Here is a 24,667-nt window from a genome sequence, read left to right as displayed (position 1 = left end):
AATATGTACAAGATAAAAACGAGTAAAAAAGCGCTTAAAAATATAAATGAATTATAATTATTTTAAAAATTAAGAAGAAAATGGGAACCAAGTTACATAAATAAATTAATAAGGGAAAAAAAACTACTGTCTAGAATGAAGTCTAAGAAGGTTTTTAAAAATAGAAAGCGATGTTGCTTTTTTTATTGAAGTAGGAAGATAATTAAAAAGAACCGCACCTGAGTATCTTAACGCGCTTTTTCCTAGCGTTAACTTAGGTTTCGGCAGGTGCATGTCGTTTCTTTGTCTTGTCTTGTAGGAATGAACGGTGCGATTTCTAATAATATTTATGAAGAGTGCGCTCTAAATAAGTTGGAAAACGTTGCATTTTTCTATTACATGATGACTTTGAGCTGAGAAAGGATTACTGTTTTTTTTTTTTTTTTTTGAGTGATCGAATTCAAATTATCTCAGGAAACCATGGCACGCTGAACAAACAAGGCAGATGGAAAACACTTATAGACTTCCATTTTGTTTTCTTACGACTTAGTTCATGAGTAGTATTCTGTTGACATTATTTAGATAATACATTATTATTTAAAGACGTGTTCCACTGCAGTTATTTACCGTTTACAACGTTAACAAAGAGGCATAATTGTCCCTCTCAATATATTTGACCGTTAAGGACCTTAAAGGCGTAACATTTCTAATTGGAAACCTAAATACTAAACATAATGTGCACGTCGTATTATATTTGAGATGCAAAAACTGATAATAAAAAATATAATAATAAATATAATTAAAGTTATATATATGACTGCCAAACGTTGCAAAAGTAAATGTCAGTACAAAATGAAAGTAAACATCGATGCTGGTCATACTTTGTTAGTTTATAGGGCTTTTCACTAAGCATCTCAGAAGCAATGAAACATTGAATCCAATCGTTTTCTGCCTCTATCAAACGCTAATAACAGCATTCTTTCCCAAAAGCATTATTCAATTTGATTATTTAACTCAAATGTACTCGCTGAATGCTGTTCATTTTAAAGGCCGGGTTGTAGACTTGTAGTAATGGTAAGGTGCAGTTTTGTTAGGCATTTTTTTGAAAAAGAGCCTACAATGCGGACTAGCTGGCCCTATATTGCGCATATTTTGCGGGTGTGTCTAGCGAGCTCGTTCCTGTAGTTTAAAATTAGGCATTTATAATTATCTGGCGCCAAAAATGCTGTTTTCTTTAACGGAAAGGAATCGTACCCCTCATAAATTTTAAATGTATCATCACAGACCTTGCTTTCTATCTGCGTCTTTGATTTCCGTTTCCCCCGTTTTCTTATCAAAAGCGGCGAGAGGCGATACTTTTTGATAAACAATAGTGAATAAACAATTTCATTTAAATATCTTTGCACTCATTTCAAAGGCAAGGTAGTAAAGATTAAAATGACTGTTGCACAGTTAGTGATATTAAAAAAAGGAAAGTGTTGGTTGATATTGAATCCCGAATAGGCGTTCACCTTTTTAAACAAGAACTATTCTTGATCTGGAAAAGGCCTTAAGCATAACTATTCACTTTTGGTATAAGACTAAGGATGACTAATTCTTACGATTCTCGGTTAAAGGATGAACAGAAAATAATGTTAGTAAAAAAAAAACTAACTCCTGTAGAATCGATGCCAAAACAGCAGATGAGCAAACGTGCGGCGTATGATCAAATAGAACTTTAATTTATAAGTGAAATTTTTTGTTGCCTCTTTAGATTTTCGTTTTCCCTTTTGCAATGATAAATTGGTTACGTGAAATGTTTATCGATAAGAAACCACTGGTCATTCTGGTGTTGGGAAGAATAATTACGTGAAACAAAGGTCGGACATTCAAAAACGTAAAATTTAATTTTAAGCAAAGCGGTTTAGTTTGCCTATGGACAATCTGAATAAACCGGCAAGCCTCTCATGAGCATCCTCGTCATCTTTATTTTATCATTATTAGAATTGTAATTTCTTTATAGTGGCAAAATAAATAAATTTTGAACTTTTCCAGAAGGCGACAGAATCTTCCTTTTCCAGTGGGTGACGTTAAGAAAAATCATTCTTGTTAGCCACCGGCTCCATTGACAACCAAGTTCTCTTCAGGGCCAGCGGTAGCTTTCTTTCGTTTCCTTGACTCCTTTTTTTATTATTTAAAAGCTAAATTGCGAATATTCTTCCAATCTTAAACTGGCTAATTTTGTTTCGATGCAAACTTATAATAAAAAATAGGTCACCAAGGGTGACATGAGTCTAATGCCGTATGGCATAGTGATACAGATTGCGCGGTTTTCGTAAGCCGGTTAAAATTGGTTAGAGGTTTGTGTTCGGGAGTTTAATTTAAAATGCTTATAGCAAGCTAGGGGCATCGTGGATGATTATGGATGAAAACGAAACAGTCATAAATGTTATATGCTTCACAAAATTTAAAGTATGAACAGGAGTTGATGTTACTTCTTCCGCATTGTCCGTAAAAGCAGAAACGATTAAACATTTGGACAAGATTGCGTGACGATTTACAAAAAGCATGTTCATTACAACAAGGGTTGAAGAACTTCACATCGTTTTCTTTCAGATTTTTCACCATTTTGATGATGACTCTTGAAACAGATTTTGCAATAAAAGCACTTGAAATAGTGACTGTTACTCCATTGTACTGTAAGCACTTAGTGACAGATTTTCCTAAAAACGGGTGTAAATGCTCACGTCAATATAATGATGACCTTTTGAACGATGGAAACTAGGCAATTATTATCGAGCTACCATACACAGGAGCGAAGACTGTTTATCATGATGTACAAATTTCGCGAATCATCACTTCCATATCAATGTAACCATTTTATGATTTTTCTAGCTGTAAGAAGAACTTAAGATCTCTGAGAGTCGTAAAAGCATGAAATTCGATTTCAGTGTATGGCAAAGGCCGGGACAGTGTAATACTGCAAAGCGGCCAAACAAACGCATTTTGATTTAGTCGCGTAACTTGATTTACATTTATCCATGTACATCTTTTATTTTTGAAGGTTTTTGTTTGCACTGTAAAGAAAAAATTGGTCAAAATTCGAATGACTTAAATACAAAAACCGAGGTAAAGTTTTCTATTTTTTAAAACAAAATAAATATTTGGTCGCATTGTGTAAATAAACGCGAGTCACCGTCGAAATATTTTTTCTCAAAGACGTCTTGCTTTTTAAGCAAGACGAAAACACAAGTGCTTAACTGAACTGAAAACGAAGATTTATTTTCACAAAAAGCTTACAAATGTCTTAACTGGAAAATTATTTCGTCCTGTTCAAGTGTTGAATAATCGTGACTTGAGAAAGAACTTTTAATTATGCGTGGGAACACGTGTCGCTGATTGGCTGTTTTTAATTGAAACTAATCGTGCGTGTCCGTACGGAGTCCGTTCTTGCAGCTGATCATTGTTTTCTACATTACAGCGAACGATTATCGATCCCAAACCATTCCCTTGGGATTGCTAACAGCTTTTTTCATACAACAAAGAGTCTAATGCGCATGCGCAAAGCGCACGCAATCATTAGACTCAAAAATAATTAAATATATCATTTTCTTGCTTTCGAAGTAAGTACACTTTCTCGAAGTATGATCAATCGCCTGATAAAGTCGAATTTAAAGATAACGTGTTCAACATAAAAACAATGTAGATTTTGAAATTTATTTGGTAACACGAAAAAGGTTTGTTAAAAGGCTGTGTTTTTTTATTTCCGCCCACTCAAATTTGCGGGAATAAATAATTTTGCTTGAAACTCTAGCGACTGAAGGACTTTACCGAGGCTAGAACTTCAAGTTTGATTCAAAATGATTTTCTGGCTGCGTAAGGAGCCATTAATTATTTTGCCTCTTTAATTCGGGCCCGCCGCAACGTCAGGAAAATTTGAAAAATACGCTTTTTTCGAGCCGCTGTAAAATATTTCATTCGCATCGAGCACGGACATTTCTTATATCAGTTTGTTCATAACGATTATTTCTAGTTTTCCAAGAAAGTAGCAAGTTTTCCCTAGATTTACCTGGAAATGCGAAATCAAGGATAATATAGATTTAGGCAAGCCTAAAAGCGGAGCTTCCCTTTAATTTATTTAATCTTTGCTGGAGTTACAATGTTTTCATTTTGATAAATATGCGGTCAAAACTTTTATGTATACACTGGCCCATAGGTGCAAGACAAATATAAATCAATCATAATCTCGAGGCAGAACAACTAATGGACAAAAAAATAATTAAGAGTTTATTCTCTCCTTTCTAAAGAATAGTAAATAATTTTACGATCCTCTTATCGTTTTGCTTTAATACAACTCATGGCCTAAAAATTAATTAAGAGTTTATTGTCTGCTTTCTAAGAATAGAAAATAGCAGGCATATTCCCGTCTTGCTTTTCTTTCTGTATTTGTCTTAACATCGGCGTACGGAAAAGGGTTTCTCAGTCACGTACGCAAATTTAAAACTTATCTTTTATTTCTTACCGTGTGCAAAATTTAAACAAATTTAAACGTACACTAAATCATCTCTATTCAGTGTAATTATTCAGTGTAAAAGTGGACTACACTAAAGCAAAAAAAAAATGTTTGAACTACTTTAAAAAATATGAGTCAGTTTATATTTTTCACCTCGCGCTCGAGCCTGAGATGGGGTAAACATGTTTTTCAGAGCAAGTTTAGTTTAAATAAATTTATTTTGTTCGAGCTTTTTGCTTTGTCGTCGTTTAGCACTTCGAAAAACGTCACTTATACTGTATGAATTTCTTGCGCCCAGAAAATGTAGGCTGAAAGTCGGAATAAACTCACAGAAATAAGAAATAAACTCTCACGGCAAGGGATTAGAATTCGACTTTATTGACGGCCAAAGAAAATCGACTTACGGCAATAGATAATCGGTTAATCCATAGCAAATAAAACCAACTCAGGGGAACAAAAAAATGAACTGACATGTAAGCGTAAGCTTAAATGTACTACAAGTTACAGTTAAAGCGACTTAAAGGGGCAAAGTATATTGCCTAAGTTAAGGAAAGATCTAAACTTTACCGACACAGAATCTATCGAAACTGCGCTTAGAAAATAAGCTTAAGTTTATAAACATCATGAAATTTTCTGTCATAAAATCAGGCTCAGCAATTCAGTACAGGTTGTTACCTTGCATCAGGTTCCTGTATCTTTCTTCAGCGGACTTGATGCATGCAGTGTTTAGCTTCGTTTTTACACGATCATTGCTAAAGTTGTTGTATTCTTGATGTTGACGGCCGAAGATTCATCCGCAAACAACAGAAACTATCAAACTGGACGTGCACAAGGAATATCATTCGCAATTATTCCGGGTCTCATCGTACACCTCTTTCTTTATCTACAATTTCACGGAATATAGCTGACTTTTGAGGACATCGTGCGAGAAATATTACGGTAAGAAAGTTCTCGATTCTCTGTCGCTCTTTTTTATACCCTCGGTTTCATTCAGCCTACACAGTGAACACCGCGCAACACATTTTCCCGCGTTTTCATAACATTACTTCGTTTAGATCAAACTGAAACGTCCACATCATCCAGTCGATAGAAGATAACGTCAATTGCTCGTTTTACGGTTACGAAAAATGCGACCATACCAATAAATTGAATTTAACCGTGTAGCGATCGAACGAGAGCCATCAAGCCATATTGTTTTTTTTTTTTTTTTTGGCGTAAAGGCTTCGATACATAACACTCACACACGAAAAAAGACTATCAAAAAAGAGCAGTTGATTAATAAACCTCTCAGATATTTTGCTGTGTAGTATCACGTGTAATTTTACCCCTTGTGTACATTTTGTCTTGCCTTGCGAGCTTTATTTGCTGTTTGTAATTTCCTTACTTTTCTTTAGCCACGCGCGGGCAACGTCGTCCCCAGGCCTAATCCGTGCGTACGGGCGTACGTACGTACGGACGTAGGCGACTCCCAAAATTTCTCGGTTCGATAGGATACCATTTGCCTGCCTATGGATGCTCCGCTCACGCGCCTTCGGCGCGTGGGAGCTCCGCTATAATGACCACTACTGATCGGCATCGAACGAAGGCTGAAAAATGACCTTACTTTAGAAACGAATATTTCAGTTTTGGGACCTAGCTGATATAACTCTACTCTACACAGCCGAAAGGTGTAGTCCTTTATCGGCTAAAATATGCAAAATCCCATGTACGTTTTCAGTATTTCAAAAGTTATGACCAAATTTTTCAACCATTTACCGACTTGTCAGGAAATGGTTGTCGTCTTCTTTTCTGTTTGTTCTCAGATGAATATACCCCCACAAAAATCGAGTTTTCCGGTCAAGACCCAATTGTCCTTTGCTAGGAAAAAAGTAAAATGGATTAATACGGATGGACCTCCTTTCCCAGGTTTCAGGGAGATGAAGCAAAGTTTAAAGTCTGAGATCTTATAGGTTGCACTGGGCGACTAGTGTCAAATAAATAGCATTGAATTTCGAGGTCCAGAAAACTTTATTGCGGGGTGAGCTACACGATCATCCCCTCAAGAGTGGCATGCCATATTGGAAAGTAATAAAGACGGTGAACTTCTCTTTTTAAATGGATAGCTGGTGGTTTCAATGTCTTAGATATTGCACGACCTTTCAAAGGTGTTTTTAAAGGAAAGAAATATAATAGCATTTTGCGCAAACCCTTCCCCCCAAAAATGTTCAAAATCATCATTCGTTTACACAGTTGACTGATGTCCTCTCTTGTTCAGTTGGGAGAAGTTAAAGTTTGGCGTAGAGGCGTAGAGTTGGTGTAGTAGAACCTGGTCCTTATTTTTTTAAGTAAAACCTTCCAAGCCCAAGGCAACGTTTCTGAATTTGTTGACAAATTGTTGACAAATTGTTGTTGATTTCTAGACAAATCGGCGAAAGTTTTCTGACTCGTATTTCCGGGATCTTGCATCTGCAAACTGGATTGTTAATCTATTTGCTACCATATTAAGCTATGAAAAGACTCTCCAGTGTTAAGGAATTACAGTGGGAAGGAGGTAAATACTTTTCTGTTATTCGAGTTGGACAAACTCCAAGTTACGTGTGCCAGTCTTCAGGTATGGTGGCTACAAGCTTTATTTGAAACTCCGGTGCAGCTTGTTCTCACTATATAGATGACAAGTCGATTGGGGAAATTCTGACAGTCGATGGCTTTTGGTCACTTCGCTCAATTTGACAAAGTCGACAAAGTTATTAGTAAGGCCGCGGCAGGCGGTTTTATGTGGGATCACTCTTTGGGCCTCAACAACATTCATTTCGCTGACAGAATATATCCCGTTGAACATGTTACACCGATTTATGATCATGAACAAAAGAATTAAAATTTTATCTTTATTCAAATTAACTCACACGCTTCCAGTACTGAGGAAACCGACCAAGTTACTTACCGTAGCAGAGAAACGACGGCATGACCGCCCCCGAAAAAAAGCTAGGATGAAATAAATAAGAACGTGCGTACAACAACTTATCTCATTCTTTGGGTAGTCGTAGTCCGTAGTCGTGAAATCTAAATAATATATAATATCACAGCGAAAGTTAGTTCCCAGTCCTATGTGGTCGGTCGATCGGGACAGAACCGTTCGAAGGCCCAGGACATAAGCCGATAGACTGACGTCATCGTCTAAACAGGGTTCAAATGTTGTATGCTGGAAGTTTTCATAGCTTTTCATCCCCCGTCGGGCACATTATGATGTGACAACTGTTTCTCCAAAGTTCTTAACTTTACCCCAACAACTGTATACTTAAAATTGACGTTTGTCCAAACATTTTTCATCTTTTTTTCAGTAACTTGAAGTATTACCACGCTAATATTGTTTTGGAATAATTTTGTATCAAAGTATGCTGTTTATTTTCTGTCGTCATAAGAAAATCGAAAACGTCACGAATTTGCATTTAAATTAAAGGGAATCGTATCTGTCCTTGTGACCTAAATAACCCTATGGCACGTAATTTATTTCTGCGAGTTCTAGTCTTTTCATTCATTTTTTTTTTTTGAATTCTGGATACATCAGTCAGCCACTGTAGAATAAGACGTTGTTGTAACACCTATTTTAAAACGTTTTAACATCCGCATGGTATTTAATTTGAACTGTATATTGACTGTTACTCTAAAATAAATAATGAACATGTTGTAAATAGACTTGTAGAAAATCGCAAAAAATAATTCCCTGCAATAAAAGTCATTTGTTCCTATCGCAAAAATTAGTTCCCGCAAAATACAAAAAATGGCCAATCGACAAAATTAAACTGTTGCAAAAATTAAGTGCCACAAGTAAATTTGACCCATAACCCAGCATAATGAAAACAAAAATCACCGACCTAAAAATAGTGCGTTAAGTTGCATAGCAAGCGTCTGATTGCCGTTCCATTTAGGTGATTGGCCGTGCTTTAGTAGGTTACCAAGTGCATAGGTTTTCATGTATAATTAAAAAAAAAATAAAAATAAGTAACTGATAAAAAGTCTGCTAATAGTCATTTTCACTTTGTCAGAAAACCACAATTCGAAATTTCTATCACTCCTTATAAAGCCACAGGCACTAATGTTTTTCCATTTGTGTTAAAAAGTGGTGAAAATCTTATATGGATGGACCTATTTACTTTGTCTGTCAAGTTTCGCTTTGTAAATTTAAATTAAACAGCTGGTTATCAAACTTGGCATGAATATTAACTTTCTTATTATAAATTCAAGATACGAAGTAAACACTCCTTTTGTTTAAGCTTTATATATTTCCAAAACCAGTGTCATATCCTCGCGATACAATTTAGGAATAATCACCAGATCAAAATCATAAAATGTTTTGTTTTTAAATAAGTGATCAAGATGTTGCGGTAATCCCGTCTGCAAAACGTGAGAAAGGTAAGAAAAATATAAGTATTGTCAGTCATCCAATATCATTCTGAAAGCAGATTCGGCAAAATGCGTATTCTGAGTTATATAAGTACACAACGGGCTCTACAAATTACACCGCCAAACCGGAAAATCAGTGTTTTGCGACGTTGAGCTATCTTAGCATTGGGCATGAAAATGCCATTTTAGAGTAACGGCAGATTAAGTTAACCGTGAAATGATAACTGGAGAGATATTGCTTTTAGTAACAGCTGCTGTTCAGTTTTCTCTAGATCTTTAATGAATGTATGCGTATAAAGCCGAACGGCTGGGAAAAAAGGCAACGAAAATCAAGTCACGAAACATACCTAAAAGAACAGGCTGATAAGGATAAAGTGAGAGCAGAAATGAATCTAAAATGGCAAAAATTACTAAAGTTATGGAACGATTAGTTCATATATATGGAATGGCGGTTTAAATACAAGAACTCGTCTGGATAAATATTCCTTCTTCGCGTTAGTGTGGGAATTGAAGACAGCTTTGTCTGTTGTGAATATGAATTCTTATGCCCCTAACTCAGTTAATAGGTTTTTCTTCTAGTTAGGTCGATTTATAAGTTGTATGACAGTAAATTATGTATATCTGCAATTATCGTTAAGCTGTTTGCCAGTTCATTTATTTTGTGAAATATACGTCCTGTTACTCGTCCTTCAAGTAAACAAACTTTAGCTTTTTCACTTTTATATCACTTGATTGTTAAGAAAGCGCGCATGACATATGAAAATTGTAGAAGAAAAATAAATATCTTATTCGACGTACCGGTTTTATATATACGATCGACACTCGCGGATATTTGACTTTCCTCTTGCATTTTTCCTGGCCTCAGTCTATTAGGCTCGAAAAAATACCACAATATCTCTTATCTCTTACACAAATCCTCGAATAAGTTGTATTTATTTCTTTATTTATTCACCTTTTTTTATTTTGAGCTGAAGTTAAATCTCAAAATAGAAAGCAGATGGTTTTCCTTTGCGCCGAAAAGAAATGCTCCTGGCATTGCTCTTGGCTGACTGCTTTCACGGAACAGCATGTTCTGAAATTAAATAAAACGACAATTTTCGTTTTGCTGACGTATTGCCTATTTCCCTTTAATTACAGTTCACCGAAACACTATATCCTTTGCTGCCAAAGTTTACAATATCCGTTAATGACAACGTGAAAGTGTTGTATTCGTAGATATTCTTTGAAACACTTATATAGTCAAAATCAAAAGCTCTCAAGTGCCGGTACGTGATGAAATGCCATATAAAATGCCAAATAGTTAGATATTTATTTTGTTCATATGACGGCTTCTCGGATTATTATTTCATGTCATCTATTCCGGCGAAAAAAAAAAAGCTTTTGTCGATGTCGATACTTGTGTGCTTTTGCATATGTCGAATTATTGGGGAAGCCAAGTATTTAATGACGTTTCTCTTATTATGAAATGTACACTTGTTGGTGTTCGTTGACTTCGTTGACTTCAACCATTTTCGCAAGTTCCTTGAACGACATATAATTTTAATGCTTTTTTGCATTAATTCAGTGTATTTATTTAATATGCGAGCCTCTACGGATATCAACCTTAACTCCCTTTATAGTAATTGATACGAAAAATTATGTCAAATCAGCCATCTGAATGATTAAAAAGCGCATAATTCACCAATCATATTTTTTTAAGAAGATGACCTTGTATACGTGTGTAAACACTGTTTGGTCGCTACGCCCCTGCAAACAAATGTGCTTAGTCATTTATGCAACAATTTAGGTTAAAGGACGCTAACTATTGTAGTATTGCCTTTTTGTTGTTTTGTTTGTTCTGCGAGGGTGGCTGACGGTGGAATGCTCAACACATTCTAGTTTGAAGTTAATAGAGAGATTAAGATTTATATATGTTCTAACAGCAAACGGCAAACGGTAGAGAGTTGCTGAATGTTCACTTTGTCGCTAATTATTGAATAAATACACTAGAAAAAAATAGAAAGTCACTTGCTTATTCACACCAAACACGAAACAACTCATTTTGACGTATAAGCAGCAAACTGCAAACAGCATTTGTTTTGCCGTTCGCTGGAAAAACAAACGCAAAACTTAATCACTCAAAATTTATAAGAAGATTCATAACAAGAAGACAATTATTTTTTAAAGTCTTCCTCCAGTTGTACGTGCTCCCTCCCACGGGAACCTACGTAACACTCTTCAGTAGAAATGATTAAAATATTTTAAAAGGAGCAACCAGGTGTTATCACCTAAATAAAAGTAAATCATCTAAATCCGCTTGTTAGTCATTTCTTGCGCTCAGGGCTGCTACTGACTACTTCACAACCCGCGTGCAGTAAGTATGTCATTGTTGTTTGTTACGAAGATTATGAACACATTGGTGCCTGTCGTATAGTGACTTTAGAATATTTTTGCTTCCTTGTTCAGTATATATAAATATAGTTTATTTTCCATAAAAAAATGAGTCTGTATATTAAATATGGAAGGAAATAGAGAGATCATACTTTTTTAAAAAATTAATTATCCTTTATTTAAAAAAGTATATTTTTTTATTTGTATTTATTATAAACAATTTTATCTAAGTATCGAATAGAAAAATTTGAGACGATATCAGCATGATACTGAAATTGCAAGGAGATTAGTAAATTCAGAATTAGGTTATAACATTACGGTTTACCAACAAGGAAATTTTTATTTTTAATAATGTTTCTTCGCTTAAACAGTCATTCCTGATTCTTGATATGCATGTTAGATATAAACTTATTTTAAAGGGATGTTCTACCAGAACTCGGGCCATTTAAAAAAAAAAAAAACATCAGCCCCAAATTTCCAGTCGAAAGCGAGAAAATACATTCAAATGCACATTTGCCTTAGCTGAATGTAATTAATTATGAATAAGCACTGTTGAAAACATTCACTGCAGGTTTCAATTTATTTTCCTAACATAAAACATTTATATTGATATGTGAATTAAATATCGCACGGCAAAAATGCAACGCTACTGACTTTGCGAAAACGGAAAAATAAAAGTGCTGTCTCACCTCGACAAGGCAAAAGTCCTTTTTCGGAGGTCTGTACAGTATCTTTCAAAAAACATAACCAGGTAGATATTTATAAAACAATAAGTGAATGTGATATAGGAAATGGGAATTGTGCAATTAACATTACAGTAATGTTATATATTTACATTTAGTAACTGGACTTTCTGTATGCACCAGACTTCTCAAATTAACTGCTTTTAACCAGTAAGCCGATACAAATACAGTTACCATATATGTATTTGAAAATATATTATTTATCAATGCCACCTTTGCTAGACATAACAAGTTCGATATGCAAATTGTTCATTTCCTAAGGTGCTAACAAAACATACAGGTGTTGTTAAAGCGTTCATAGCTAAATGACCTCGCTGCCTAGTTTCTGTCAAGCGAAAGTAGGACCCCTGTATAGAGTCGCCAACGAGTGGATTCAGGTATAGATAGAAAATTGTATACTAGTTATTTAAAAGAACTTACTGAAGTTCATTTGTCTTAGTGGCCCCGTAATTTAATTGTAAAGCATTCTCGAGAAAATCTAAGTCAAACCTAGTAGAAATGTTCAAAACGCGCGCCATTTTGTTTTGAACTGGTAGGAAACGTCCGCTTTTACTGAAATAAAGACAATTTCAAATCCATTTTTCTCTCACGGGGTCAGCTTGAGTGCTAAAGTTTCGGCAGGTTTTTATTAGCTGTACATTAACTGTTACAATGCTATCAGGTCTCTCAATTTTTGGCTTGTATTGCTCAAATGTTGGGTAGAAACCATTATTTGTAGTTGTTATTTGTAGTTTCTTTTACGACTCTAGGTTATGTTTTTAAAATGTATTCTTTAATATACGTACTGGTGGTATGAATGCTATGTATGCAGCTGAGATAAAATTGTGTTTTATCTGAAATTAAGCACCAAATTTTGAAGAATTATTAGGCAATCAATCTTCTTTAGATATAAAGGTTAAAATTTTTCTGTTAAAGTCGGCAATGTGTTTCGCTGGCGCGGTGACAACACAATGTATTTTGGGCATCCTGTGCCATTAATGGAAAACGAGCGAACAGCACTGAAGCTCATCTTGCTTTGCGATTCGCCCCATCGAAGAATGGTGTAAGCACTTCACTAGTTAACTTCAGTAAAGTGATCTACTTCAAAAGGAAAAACTTAAACTAAAGATAAATACAGTAAAAACCCGCGAGTAAGAACCTAGGTTTTTTCAGGTTAGCCTAAACTGGTTCTTACATATATAGTAGTTAACACAAATTTAGGGTATTTAGGTTTTTAGTAGGTTCTTATTTTCTGGGAAAAAATACATTGTTGCTGAAAGAACTTTTAGTAATATTAGGCCTATGATTTGTATAAAATTTGCATACCACACAAGTGTTTATGTAAAAATGAAGCACTAATCATTTAGAACATGACAACAAACTTATTTTCCCAAAAGTAAATATTTTTTTTATAAATTTTAGAAAGTAAGAACCTGTTTTTAAATTTTAGGCTAAATAGGTTCTTATAAAAACGGGGTGTTAATTTGCAAATTTTAGCCTAACAGGTTCTTAAATGTTAGGTTCTTACTCGCGGATTTTTACTGTATTGTAGATACACTGTCGGTACAATAATATAAAGGCAGCCCATCTACCTTATTTTTTCGCCGTTTTTAATTTTTATCTTAGTATTTGGCAACTGCGTATTGCGTCGCCTACTGTGAAAATAAAAATAATTAAAAAATGCACAACAAACAAACAAACGCCGAGAAATTAAAACATTAAGTATAAAGGAAATGCTTAGGGACGGACCATTATTTTTTTGGAGGGGGGGGGGGGGGGGGTAAAAAATATTGAAAAAAAAATTGTTTGCAGGGCCTGGAAAGACAAAATGAATTGTTTGCAAACACGATATGTATAACAAAAAATAGTAAGAATTTCGAAAAAAAAAATGTTTGCAGAGGCGCATAAACTAAAAAAAAAAGTTTGCAGAGGGAAATTGTTAATCCCCCCCCCCCCCCTCTAAGAAAATAATGGTCCGTCCCTTATTGGGTGCAAATGTAGCTCTCCAGTTGTTAATTGTAATTAATCAAGTCGAACCCGTCACAAAATCACTTATGGGAAAATTTCATTCCGTACGTTTAATCACCTTATAGTTTTGTCCTACGTTATCTCGAACAATTTTTTTTTAACCGATCAAAGACGTGTATTGAAAATGCTTCAATTTGATTGGCTACTGGCTTGATGAGAAGCTGTCTATAAATAGACTACTCGCGAATCTGATGTCACAAAATTAATAGTAAAGACTTATACTTGCATTTTTTTAAAGAAATACTTACTACAGTCTCAGTTTTGATTTAGTCGTAATTGTGAACTCGATGTTTATTTTAAAATTTTTGATGATATAAATAGCCGTTTATCACGTTCAAATCACTTCCAGATAATGATGTCTTTGTGTTGTTATGTTCAGGCAAAACCTGAAATCAAAGAGTATCGTAGCCGACGTCAGTTCCTTTGCGTTAGCTACACGCTTGCTCCATTCATAATTCACATGAAAACTAGACACGGATTTTTCGTTGGAAGTGTGTTATCCTAAGTACATTTATATAATAGTTGAGACTTGCTGTCGACTGTCGGACGTCGACTGACAGTATTTGTTTATTATGAGCAGAAACTCATTTAGATTTTGTTTGTAGATAAGTTTAACACCATTCATGTCTCTGACAACAGATGTCAGTGTTATAATGATAAGACGCTGCATGCCGAATAATTCATTTGACGCAGTAGTTCAATACTAAAAATTATGCTATCCTATCATTTATTTTAGGCATTTAGGCACTGAAGTGTCGACATACTACCCTTCCGGTTCCATCTTGTGAGGAAACTATCAAGTGATGTCGTCGACTTTAGAAGGAAGAGAAACTGGGGTTATTGTGGTCGAGGCTACCAGCCTTATTCTTTTGAATGTGGTGTCCTTAGCGGGAAATTCTCTAATATGCTGGGCTGTTTATCGCAACCGAAGCCTCAGAACAACAACAAATCTTTACATTATCGCCCTAGCAGTAAGTGATCTCAGTTCAGCCATATTTGTTATGCCATTTTCATCAGGTGTTTTAATCACCGGCGACTGGCGATATGGCAGTTTTTATTGCAATATACAGGGCTTCTTCGTCGTGTTGAACATATACGTTTCCCCTTGTCTGATGGCTCTTACCGCCTTTAACCGATACGTCAGAATCGTGAGGACAAACATTTATCACAAACTTTTCTCTATGCGAAAATGCAAACTCTGGATTATTGCTGTATGGATTGTTGTCATTACATACGTCTTGACGCAAGTTTTGGTTGGGAACCAAGCAATCAGATTTGTTCCCCCATACGCGGTCTGCTCCACAACTCATCTGAAAAGCACACAAAAGGTTGTTCATTACAGCATTGTTATTCCCGCGTTTGTGGTAGCCCCCATTGTAATAACATCAGTCTGCTATTACAAGATATTTCGAGCCATCAAATTTCACAATAAGAATGTGTTACCATCGTTACAAAGCAGAAACAGCACCTCGACAGTAAGTATTTCAAGCCGCGAGATAAGAACCAGTATTTCGCTGTTTGTTGTGGTTATAGTCTTCGCGTGTTGTTGGATACCGTTGTGGGTTCTGGCCCTTCTGTTCCGCTTTCAGCTCGTGGAAAGCCTTCCGAGAAACGTCACCCTGCTCATAAGTTTCTTGGTATTCTTTTCTTCTACTATCAACCCATTCATTTACGCTGGTATGAACAGATCGTTCCGAAATGAGATTCGTCGCATTTGTTTACCAGAGACTAAACAAGAAACCAATTCATTGCACATCAGACAAGGCAGACGAACCGAGGACGAAGAACCAAGGTTTACGTCTTTAAATCACGTGGAATTGCAAGATTAAATCAGGTTTAGAAAGATCCCGGAAAAAGAACATTAAACGAACAAAACTGACGACTCTACATTCAACTTTTAAAGAATGAAAGGCCATCTTATAATAGCACTTAATAAATGAGCAGAAATGAGTAGAAATAAGTAGAGATGAGCACGATGTAACATTAAGCTTGGGATGGATTGGAAGACCAGTCTAAAATATAAATAAATATAAATATGCTAATTTATCTTTGGTTCAAATTTTTTCAAAGCAGTTTAAAACTTTTATTTAAGATGATGATAATGAATATCAGATGATGAAAAAAAATCAAATTGGTTAAAAAAAATAAACCTAAGATAAATTTAAACCACAAATCTGTACATAAAAGCGTCATCAAAGGCAGCCATTACTGCACGTATATATTATGATTTTCTGGAAAGAGTATATCTTCCAAGCTGGTATACATCTGTGCAGCTATCTAAATTTACGTCAATGGCGTCTGCCAGAACGTCCAGTTAATATCGCAGAAGTTTCATAATGCACATCTAATGCCAATTGCAAATCATGACATTTTATGGGAAAAATTGTTAAGTAGACATCGCTTAAGGATTCCGAATAAGAATCGCGTGATTCTTGTATTAACAACGTATGTAAATGAAAACAGGACATTTATTTAAAAAAAGGGTTTATGAAGCTTGTTGCGTAAGTCTTTCCCAAAATTTTTTAATTTCTTGTTCGGTTGAAGAAGCGATTCGAGGAGCCATGTTTTTACTCAGCACACGTGCAATCACGCAATTTGCGCGCACAACCTACAGGTTGTTCACTATACTGCTAGCAGATTAGTGAATAATCTTTAGGTTGAGCGCTAGCTGATTTTAAGAATTAACTTTAGGCTCTTAGCCAATAAGAAGACAGATAGTGACTAAAATATATAATAGCTTAGGTAATCTGATACTTATTGTATAGAAATAGCTGATCAAAACTGTTATATGGTTGATGGTTTGAACCCCGTAGTTCGTGGGATCGTCCGGGTAAGAGTAGTTCTAAAACGAACTGTAGTTTTTGACTAACGTTTCGATAGCCTGAGCTAAGGTCATCTTCAGAGCTTTCTGCGAAGCTGTTACATCAATTAATTTTGAGTTACACAAACGTGTAACGATACAACGTGTGGACACTGGTCTTTTTGCACATTGTAATTTCAAAGAACACAGTAAAATAGCTTTTAAATGTGAAGTACCTTGAAGTGCAAAGTGAAAAGGTTGTATGGACTGATTAAGCCATTCTTCTTGCTGCGGGCCATTTTTCCACCCGCATGCGGACAAAAAATGAGTATTTTTCAAATTTGTAAAATACGTTGATATATTTAACGTTTTAAACAGTTTTGAGCTACATAAATCAAATTTTAACCAAATGTACATTAAAACCTCATGATAGAACAACAATAAAGACTCATCCTTCCACGGAAGCATGTGAAAAGTTCAATGGTCTGAGCATTACACTCGTCCAAATAATCTTCATTCCATCGTCGAATTCATGGCCAGAAATATCTTCCTCGATGTCAGAATTGTTCCACGATCTTTCTGGAGCTTAACATTAATTCTGCTCATTGCTTGCCAGTTTCAAGCGAAAAAAGAACGAAACAACCACATAATTCACCGAAGAATCACTTGCCGCAAATCCAAGATGGCGGATAGCATGTGTTTTGGGAAATGAGGAAGAAGGTTGTAGGCTTTCTGGTCATGTATCTGTCACCAAATGTACAAGTCTTTACCAGGCCCCCATAAGTATTTTTATATGCGGCTAGATTGTTTTTTCGCTATGCGTTAGTATGCATACAAGTACTTTAACTGAGGACGTACTGAGTACGTCCTCCTAGCAGCGAAGGGGTTAATCTGTTAATTTGGGCAATGGTGTATTTTTGTTGTGTTTTTTGTTCTTTTGTTTGGTTGGTAAGCACTGTGCCTCGTATAAATGATACATTGTTGTGCAGTTGTAAAACAACTAGAATGAAAGAACGAGAAAAGAAGCACACCTCACTGCTAAAATCCATAGGCAGAAGCGACCTTTAGGTTGTCAGAAAACGGCGATTTTCGGAGGTAGCTGATTATGCGAACAGAAAAGTTGGTTGTGTGAGCAGAAAAACTGACTGCGAACAGAAAAGTTGGTTGTGTAAGTAGAGAAGCTTGTTACGCGAAGAGAAGCTTACAAGAAAAGCTTGTTAGCGGTAAAGAACATGAAATGAAGATTAAACACATGATCGTAACTGCTTCTAAAAAAATAAAAAAAATAAAAAACAATGGGGCCTGGTTAGGTAAAGAGGGAAACTGGTACATATTGACTGGTTGTGCGTGAAAGTATCGAGGGTTCTGAAAGAGGATGGGTATAAATCCCGTTTCCCATCCCACTACTCAATTTCTAGCCTATTGTATTCCGAATTTCCTCAAATCTCAGTACCAGTTCTATTGTTTTTGTTTGTGATTCCCTGTCCCAAAAACCCAAAAACCTTTAAACCAGAGAAAATTTTCCTAACTCTCAGTTCCAATTTTATCTCTGCAGGCTTCTCAGTAATAGGGCGTGCACTTAGAACAAAATAGAAAACACTGTTAGTGGTTGGAACTCGTTAATAAATTATAGGCATCAAGTTTACTATAGTTTGTTATATAAGGACGCATTCCACTTGCCAGAACTGTTTGGCCAGACCAGTATATTCGAGAACAGACTTCCGTTGTTAGTAAGACTTTTCTTGTCAAAACACTCAATACATAAATTTCACCTTCAAAATCACCGGACCCGCCGGCCAGTTCTGACAAATAGAAATCGCCCTAGTATCTACCTCACGCGTCTATTTAATTTTGTATAACCACTTGAATATTAGCTAATAATGTACCTTTAAATTATTGTTTACTTTGCGTGTTTTGTTGGGTTAAGTTATGCACATTGTTTTGAAGCAAAATCACTGTTGGACGCAAATGTGCAAAAGCTGATCATTATTTGCAGATCACGAGGTGGGCTATCAGCCAATGAGAAGTTAGGGAAATGCATCGAACGTTTATCGAACTTGTGCATTGACGGCTCGAACTGTTCAACCTTCTCTTCTCGAATGATAATAAATAGCTAAATATATACTATACGTATACACTAGCTATATGGATCACATTTTGTTTAACTGAATGTAAAGACCGAGCCAAAAAAAGTGGTCTTAATACTCGATTTAACCTATTTGAGTGAAGTTTAGAGGAAGTGGACTAATTAACAATTAGACGGCAAGCTCGAGGTTTCTATTGGCTGATAGCTGGCGAGGGGCAAAGCCTCGAGCAAACGATTAAAAGCCGGTAAAAACCGAGAGCGCAATATAGCTAGAGTTGATTATTTGATTGTTTTGTTGATAAAATTCCGCAAAAAAAAAAAAAAAAACTGAGCGCGCACACCAAGAGCCGTCTACCGATCGCTAAAAGGCACCTGTGTAACCAATCAGATCGCGCGTTTTGCCAATAGACGGCAGCTGGGTTATGCTGACGAACAATAGCAAGTTCACAAGTTGGTATAAACGTCGTTTAAACCACTCGTTTTCTCCAGTTTTTTTGCCGTTTGAACATTTCAGACAACGGATTTCTTGGTTTAGACTTAAATGGGCTTAGTGCAACCCTGAATTCTCTAGGAAAAAAATGAAAATATTTCCACACAGATCCATACAAACATGTTATTTATCAGCAGCAAGGACCGGTATGGGATAATAACGGCTTGAAATCTTGACAGTACGCACGGAACGTAGCGAGGATCGTACAGAAAAGACAGATCGAAGGCCAATATATATTCTCCCTGTAGCTTGGTTAATAAGAGACTTGTTACACGACTGGAAAAATAGGTTTTAAAATGTATAAGCAGAAAGCGGAAAGGATGAATGTGGTTTGCCGGGTCGGAAAAGAATTCTCTGACTTTGTTTTACAAACCAATAAAACACACGAGACCTCGTGTGTTTCGCGCGAGTCAAGTGTCGCTTGGCGGCTCGGAAAAAGTTTATGTCCGCCACTTGCCACCAGCACTTCCATGAACACCAGTTGTTAAATATACGCAGCCCTTTTTAAAAAGAAAAAGAAAAAAAAAAGAATAGCAAGTCAATAGTGTTCCTTTAGTAGTAGAACGAATGGGCATTCTAGATGTTGCGTTCAAATAATGTAATTTAAACTCTGATTATCTATGTTTTTGGAATTCTCGTCTTAACCTTAATTTAACCTTTAACGGCACGTCCGACTTAGGCTTTGTTTAAATAATCAGCCTTTTAATTCTGTTTAGAAGATTTTCAAATGATAATATTCCTAAAGATAAGATGTTCTACATGACACGAGCATGGGACAAAGAAAAATTCTGAGTCCCCGACGGGAATCGAACCCATGGCCTCCCAGAATACCGGTTGGGCGCTCTAACCAACTGAGCTACGAGAGACTCGTTGTGAGCTGGGCCATTTTTACTAGGTTGATATGTGACACGCGTCCTACATACTGCTAGGATCAGCAATGTCGAATTCATCAAGTTGTGTAGTAAATAATAAAGATGGTAAATTTTAAGCTCGGTAATAAATAATAAAGATAAGATGTTCTACATGACACGAGCATGGGACAAAGAAAAATTCTGAGTCCCCGACGGGAATCGAACCCATGGCCTCCCAGAATACCGGTTGGGCGCTCTAACCAACTGAGCTACGAGAGACTCGTTGTGAGCTGGGCCATTTTTACTAGGTAGATAATATTCCTGTCGGTCACCTGGTTTTGTGCTTCAGCTAAAAAAAGGAAATAAATAACTTATAAGACGTACATGGTCCTTTCACCGCTTCAACTCAAAAAGGGAATATTTTAAATTTCCATTGAGAAACCAGGAACGAAAAAACTAACTGTTTTTACTTTAATTTTTAATTTACTTATTTCCCTAATCGAAAGGACTGTGTAATTGTCCTTCTCGCTGAAACGTTCTAACGAGTTCCATTCATCAGATTCAAATTGGCGAAACACATGTACGGATGTACTCATTTTCGGTACTGTCACCGAGGAAATGGTTATTGCGTTACTTAATTCCTATTTATAAAGAAAGGAACCGAATATGTCGTTTAACTTCGGTACAGTTCTTACATTTAAAGTACATCGGTGAAGAATCTTGCTGCCAGCCTAAAAAAAAACATTTAAAATAATATAATCAAGCGTAGCTATCGTTTTAAATCTTAGTCCTAAAAGTTCTTAAAGAAAATAATTCCGAATGCGATATGTTGATATAAATTTGCGTTGCTTACTTAAGAATGAAAACCATTTTTCTGCTTTCTAAATATTTCATATGTAGAAATACATTTTTTTGCGCAAAGCAAGATTTCGCTGCTGTGAATTGTTTGCCTTCGCTTGTAACGAACTTCATTAAAGATGTAGTGTTCGGCTCGTTTGTTTCATTACGGAGTACGCATTTCTTTGGAAATTTTTCCACACGCAATCTTTAATTGAAATTTGAATTACGTTTAGATGTGTTAATTCCATCTAAATCGTTCGATCCAAATATACTTGCTTTCGTTTTATTTTGAATATTGGACCATTACCTCAAGCAAAATAGAACTGCAAATTGATTTACGTAAGTTGTTTGTGTAATTTATGTATGCATTCATTCCTATAATATTTATATTTTCTAAGTGAAATTTTTATTTTCTTCTTTCGTGACGTACTGATGGCTCCGAGAAAATAAAGACATTTGTGTGGACCATATTGACTATTTGTAAACCGGGAAGGATCATCAAACTGTTTGCATTTTCTAAGCGAATCCCCAAAATTAAATATACAATGCATTTGTTTCAAATCTTAATGAAGGCCATGTTCCTTGATACCGAAATTCAGTTATTTCGCAAAATAAGCGTAAAATTAGAGCACTGCAACCATAATGATTGCCTTATTTATCATCCGACAACAAAATAGATGAAAAAACGTTAAATGGAGTTTGTGGACAATTTTAGCGTTGATCGGGTTTTATGAAACATCAAACAAAAGAAACAGTAATGATTACGATCACAGAGAATCTTCTTTCCGTACTAACATTGCTTTAAATTGTATTTATCTTCCTTTCAAATTAATAAAAGAAACGGAAATCTATTGAATTTCTTGTTCTGTAGCAGCACGGCACGAAACACAGTTTTTTCGTGATTTCCAAAGCATCGCATGCTTCCATCAGCTTGAATTCTCGTTTTTATTGAAATTTTTCCCGGTAAAATATTGGGAAAGAAAGCCTTGCAAAGTCGAGGACGACCAGCTGGTCTGAATGAAAAAAGACAAAGGGAAACAACAACCCGTCAAATATGCAATGCAAATGGACATTACCATTGGATGAAAATAAAATAAGCTTTAATTAACGAAAGGCTTGAGGCACAAATTAACATATACTTTGAAACAAAATTAGAGTGTATTTACTCACAGTACAAAACGTGTTTACCTGATAAAAGTCGAGAGGGATGTTTATTTTCATTTCCTTTACTTTCAAGCTTAGTTACAGTTTACCTGTACGCAGCCATCGTCGCCTTTTTCAAAGTGTTGTTAAATTCTGCACTCTATAGTGGGTCAAAGACGCGACAAAAGCAAAGAGTTGTCGCTGCTGTATTTGTTTAAAACGAACATCGCACCGCAAAGGAAAAAAAAAGAGACTGAAAGGCCGCACGTCAAACGCCCGTGAAATGGCAGATCTAATGGAGGAAAATCACTCTCTCGATGACAACCTGACCGCTGCCTTGAGGACGACCGCAAAAACCGCTGAAAACTCATCGGTACTTGACTTAGCTCATACCGTTTCGCTATCTGTAATAGGCTGTGCTGTTTTGGTTTCGAACACGCTTGTTTGTATACTTTTCTGCCGGTACCGTAGACTGCGAACGATTACAAACACTTTTATTGTTAGTTTGGCGATAAGTGATCTTATGGTTGCCACGGTTTTCCTGCCAACTTATCTCGCTGGCTTGGCTATAAGCCCCTACATCATTGCCTACATTCTTTTTGCGTATCTTTTCAACTTCTGTGGCATTACCTGGGATAGATACGAAGCGGTTCTTAACCCTCTGTCATATAGATCGAAAGTAACAAGAGCAGTCGTCTACAAGATATTAGCCCTAGTATGGACTATACCATTTCTACTCGCGATAATACCAATATTTTGGGAGTATCGCAACGGGATCAAAATGTCTGCGGAGCGTATCTACCAAGGAGTCCTGATAACCATTGTCACAATGTGCTCAGTTTCGATCTGCTGGGCGTACAGTAAGATATTTCGTGCAACACGTCGTCAGGTCAAATGGATGATTGAAATGTCCGAGACAAATGCAAGAATAGTAAATAACACACAACCAATCACACTTATCCGACAACTGTCAAAGAGACTGTCAACAAACCGTTTTTCAACTGAGGTAAAAGCGGCAAAAGTTTTCGCTCTCGTCGGATTGACATTTGCAGTTTGCTGGTTGCCTTTAATAATAATAAACGTATTTTTCGCGATCGGTTACCCCGATTTACTTCCAATTGCTTTTCTAGATGTTTCGCTTTATTCACTGGTAGGAAATGCATTAGCGGACCCGTTAATTTACTCTTTCTATAAGTCGGATTACAGACGCGCTATTAAGAGATTTTTTCGTTGTTGTAAATATGGAGACGAAAATCTGTCAGGAAACTCAACAACGGCTAATGATTCTGTCTTTGCAGACGAAAGCTGTAATAAGGTAGATAATAATCTCCTTTAAGCCGGCAATCTTATTCAAGGACATATCCAGTTAACAGTTTAAAACTAGATGAAAAGAAATTGCTTTCTACTTAAAATTAATTGTGAAAAAAATGTATTTTATATTTACCTTACTTGAAGCAGTAATGACACATGACAAGTCAATAAACATGGCATTTGTTGCGATTTGAAATACTGTTTGAACTATCAGCCCTTTTGTTCCCCAATTTTATTTTTTGCTAATAATGTTTCAGTGTATAACACAAGATTCCAAATAAGGTTTTTTTCTATGTTGATGTTATGTATTGAAAAATGACCTCTTTTGAAAGTCCCATTAAATGTATGCTCTTCAAGATTTCATCTCTTGAGCCAGATAACAAATAAAACCTCAACGTTTGTCACTTTAGATTTATGGGACTTTTACTATTCCGCTTTGAGTAAAATATGTAAATTTCTTTAAAAATAAGGTGATTTGAATAACAAACAATTCCCTCTACTTATAATTTTCTAGCGATATGAAACAAGTACCCCCTGGCATTTTAATCCATTTCCTGATAAAGATGCTACTGAACTTACACATCTTAAGGACAATATCGTTCTCCCTTGCATTTTGCACGCACATTTATTGACCGAATCATACAGCCTTCTCGGCAAATGTCCACGGCAAAATCAGAATTAAAATTCTATTCCAGACATAAAAGAAACAAGTTTCTTCAGTGTACTTGAATTAATTATTCATGAGCGAGCCAACCGCTCGCGGGACAGCAAGGCGAAAAGAGAGAGGGTGTTGAAACGGGTTTGTGGGAGGCGACATTCCATGTTGTAATAGCCTGGGCGCCAGTTTTTAGATTTTGTTCAGTTTTACACGAATCATGGATGGCGGAATTTACAGATTTTGATAAATTACCTGGCATGCTCTAGGCGTGCTTGATGATTCGACGATTTAGATATAATATTAGCAGAGCAAACAGGGAATGCAAAGTCTGAAGACATGTAAAAAAAAATAAACTCCTTGTCGTGTTGTCACAAGTATCAGAGTATCAGTGATTCAGGAGAGGCCATCTTTTTCGATAACAGACATTATTATATGACTAGCTCCGTGAGCGGTCAAGATGAAGGGAAATTCGTGTTCTGATTGGCTACCCGAGCGGTCAAGATGGAGCCATCTTGAC

At 36.1% G+C, this 24,667-nt stretch overlaps 2 protein-coding genes across 3 annotated transcripts; both read left to right on the top strand.

Annotated features, from left to right (window-relative positions):
- The first annotated feature begins 11,168 nt into the window (after nucleotides 1–11,168).
- LOC144665977 (melatonin receptor type 1B-B-like) lies at nucleotides 11,169–17,219 on the top strand. 2 transcript variants are annotated; one of them, XR_013573100.1, is made up of 3 exons: nucleotides 12,267–12,341; nucleotides 14,708–16,585; nucleotides 16,628–17,219. XR_013573100.1 is itself a non-coding variant. In XM_078527307.1 (2 exons), exon 2 carries the CDS (start codon nucleotides 14,775–14,777, stop codon nucleotides 15,798–15,800), a length of 1,026 nt encoding a protein of 341 aa, XP_078383433.1. In that variant the 5' UTR covers nucleotides 11,169–11,204; nucleotides 14,708–14,774; the 3' UTR covers nucleotides 15,801–17,219. The 2 variants fall into 2 exon arrangements, 1 of the variants encoding a protein (XP_078383433.1); XM_078527307.1 differs by lacking the exon at nucleotides 12,267–12,341 and adding an exon at nucleotides 11,169–11,204 and having other exon boundaries at nucleotides 14,708–17,219.
- A 5,007-nt stretch (nucleotides 17,220–22,226) lies between these two features.
- On the top strand, nucleotides 22,227–23,711 carry LOC144666301 (D(1) dopamine receptor-like). Its single transcript, XM_078527706.1, has one exon. It carries the CDS (start codon nucleotides 22,465–22,467, stop codon nucleotides 23,515–23,517), a length of 1,053 nt encoding a protein of 350 aa, XP_078383832.1. The 5' UTR covers nucleotides 22,227–22,464; the 3' UTR covers nucleotides 23,518–23,711.
- The last annotated feature ends 956 nt before the right edge of the window (nucleotides 23,712–24,667 follow it).

This window comes from Oculina patagonica, chromosome 9 (assembly GCF_052425735.1).
Source record: "Oculina patagonica isolate OP01 chromosome 9, crgOcupat, whole genome shotgun sequence".
NCBI classification, from domain to species: Eukaryota; Metazoa; Cnidaria; class Anthozoa; order Scleractinia; family Oculinidae; genus Oculina; species Oculina patagonica.
Note: the sequence above shows the minus strand (reverse complement) of the source record. Positions and strands in the feature narration are given on the sequence as shown.

Excerpts from the sequence above, each read along its gene's own strand:
- LOC144665977 (XM_078527307.1), top strand. The coding sequence starts at position 14,775 with ATGTCGTCGACTTTAGAAGGAAGAGAAACTGGGGTTATTGTGGTCGAG.
- LOC144666301 (XM_078527706.1), top strand. The coding sequence starts at position 22,465 with ATGGCAGATCTAATGGAGGAAAATCACTCTCTCGATGACAACCTGACC.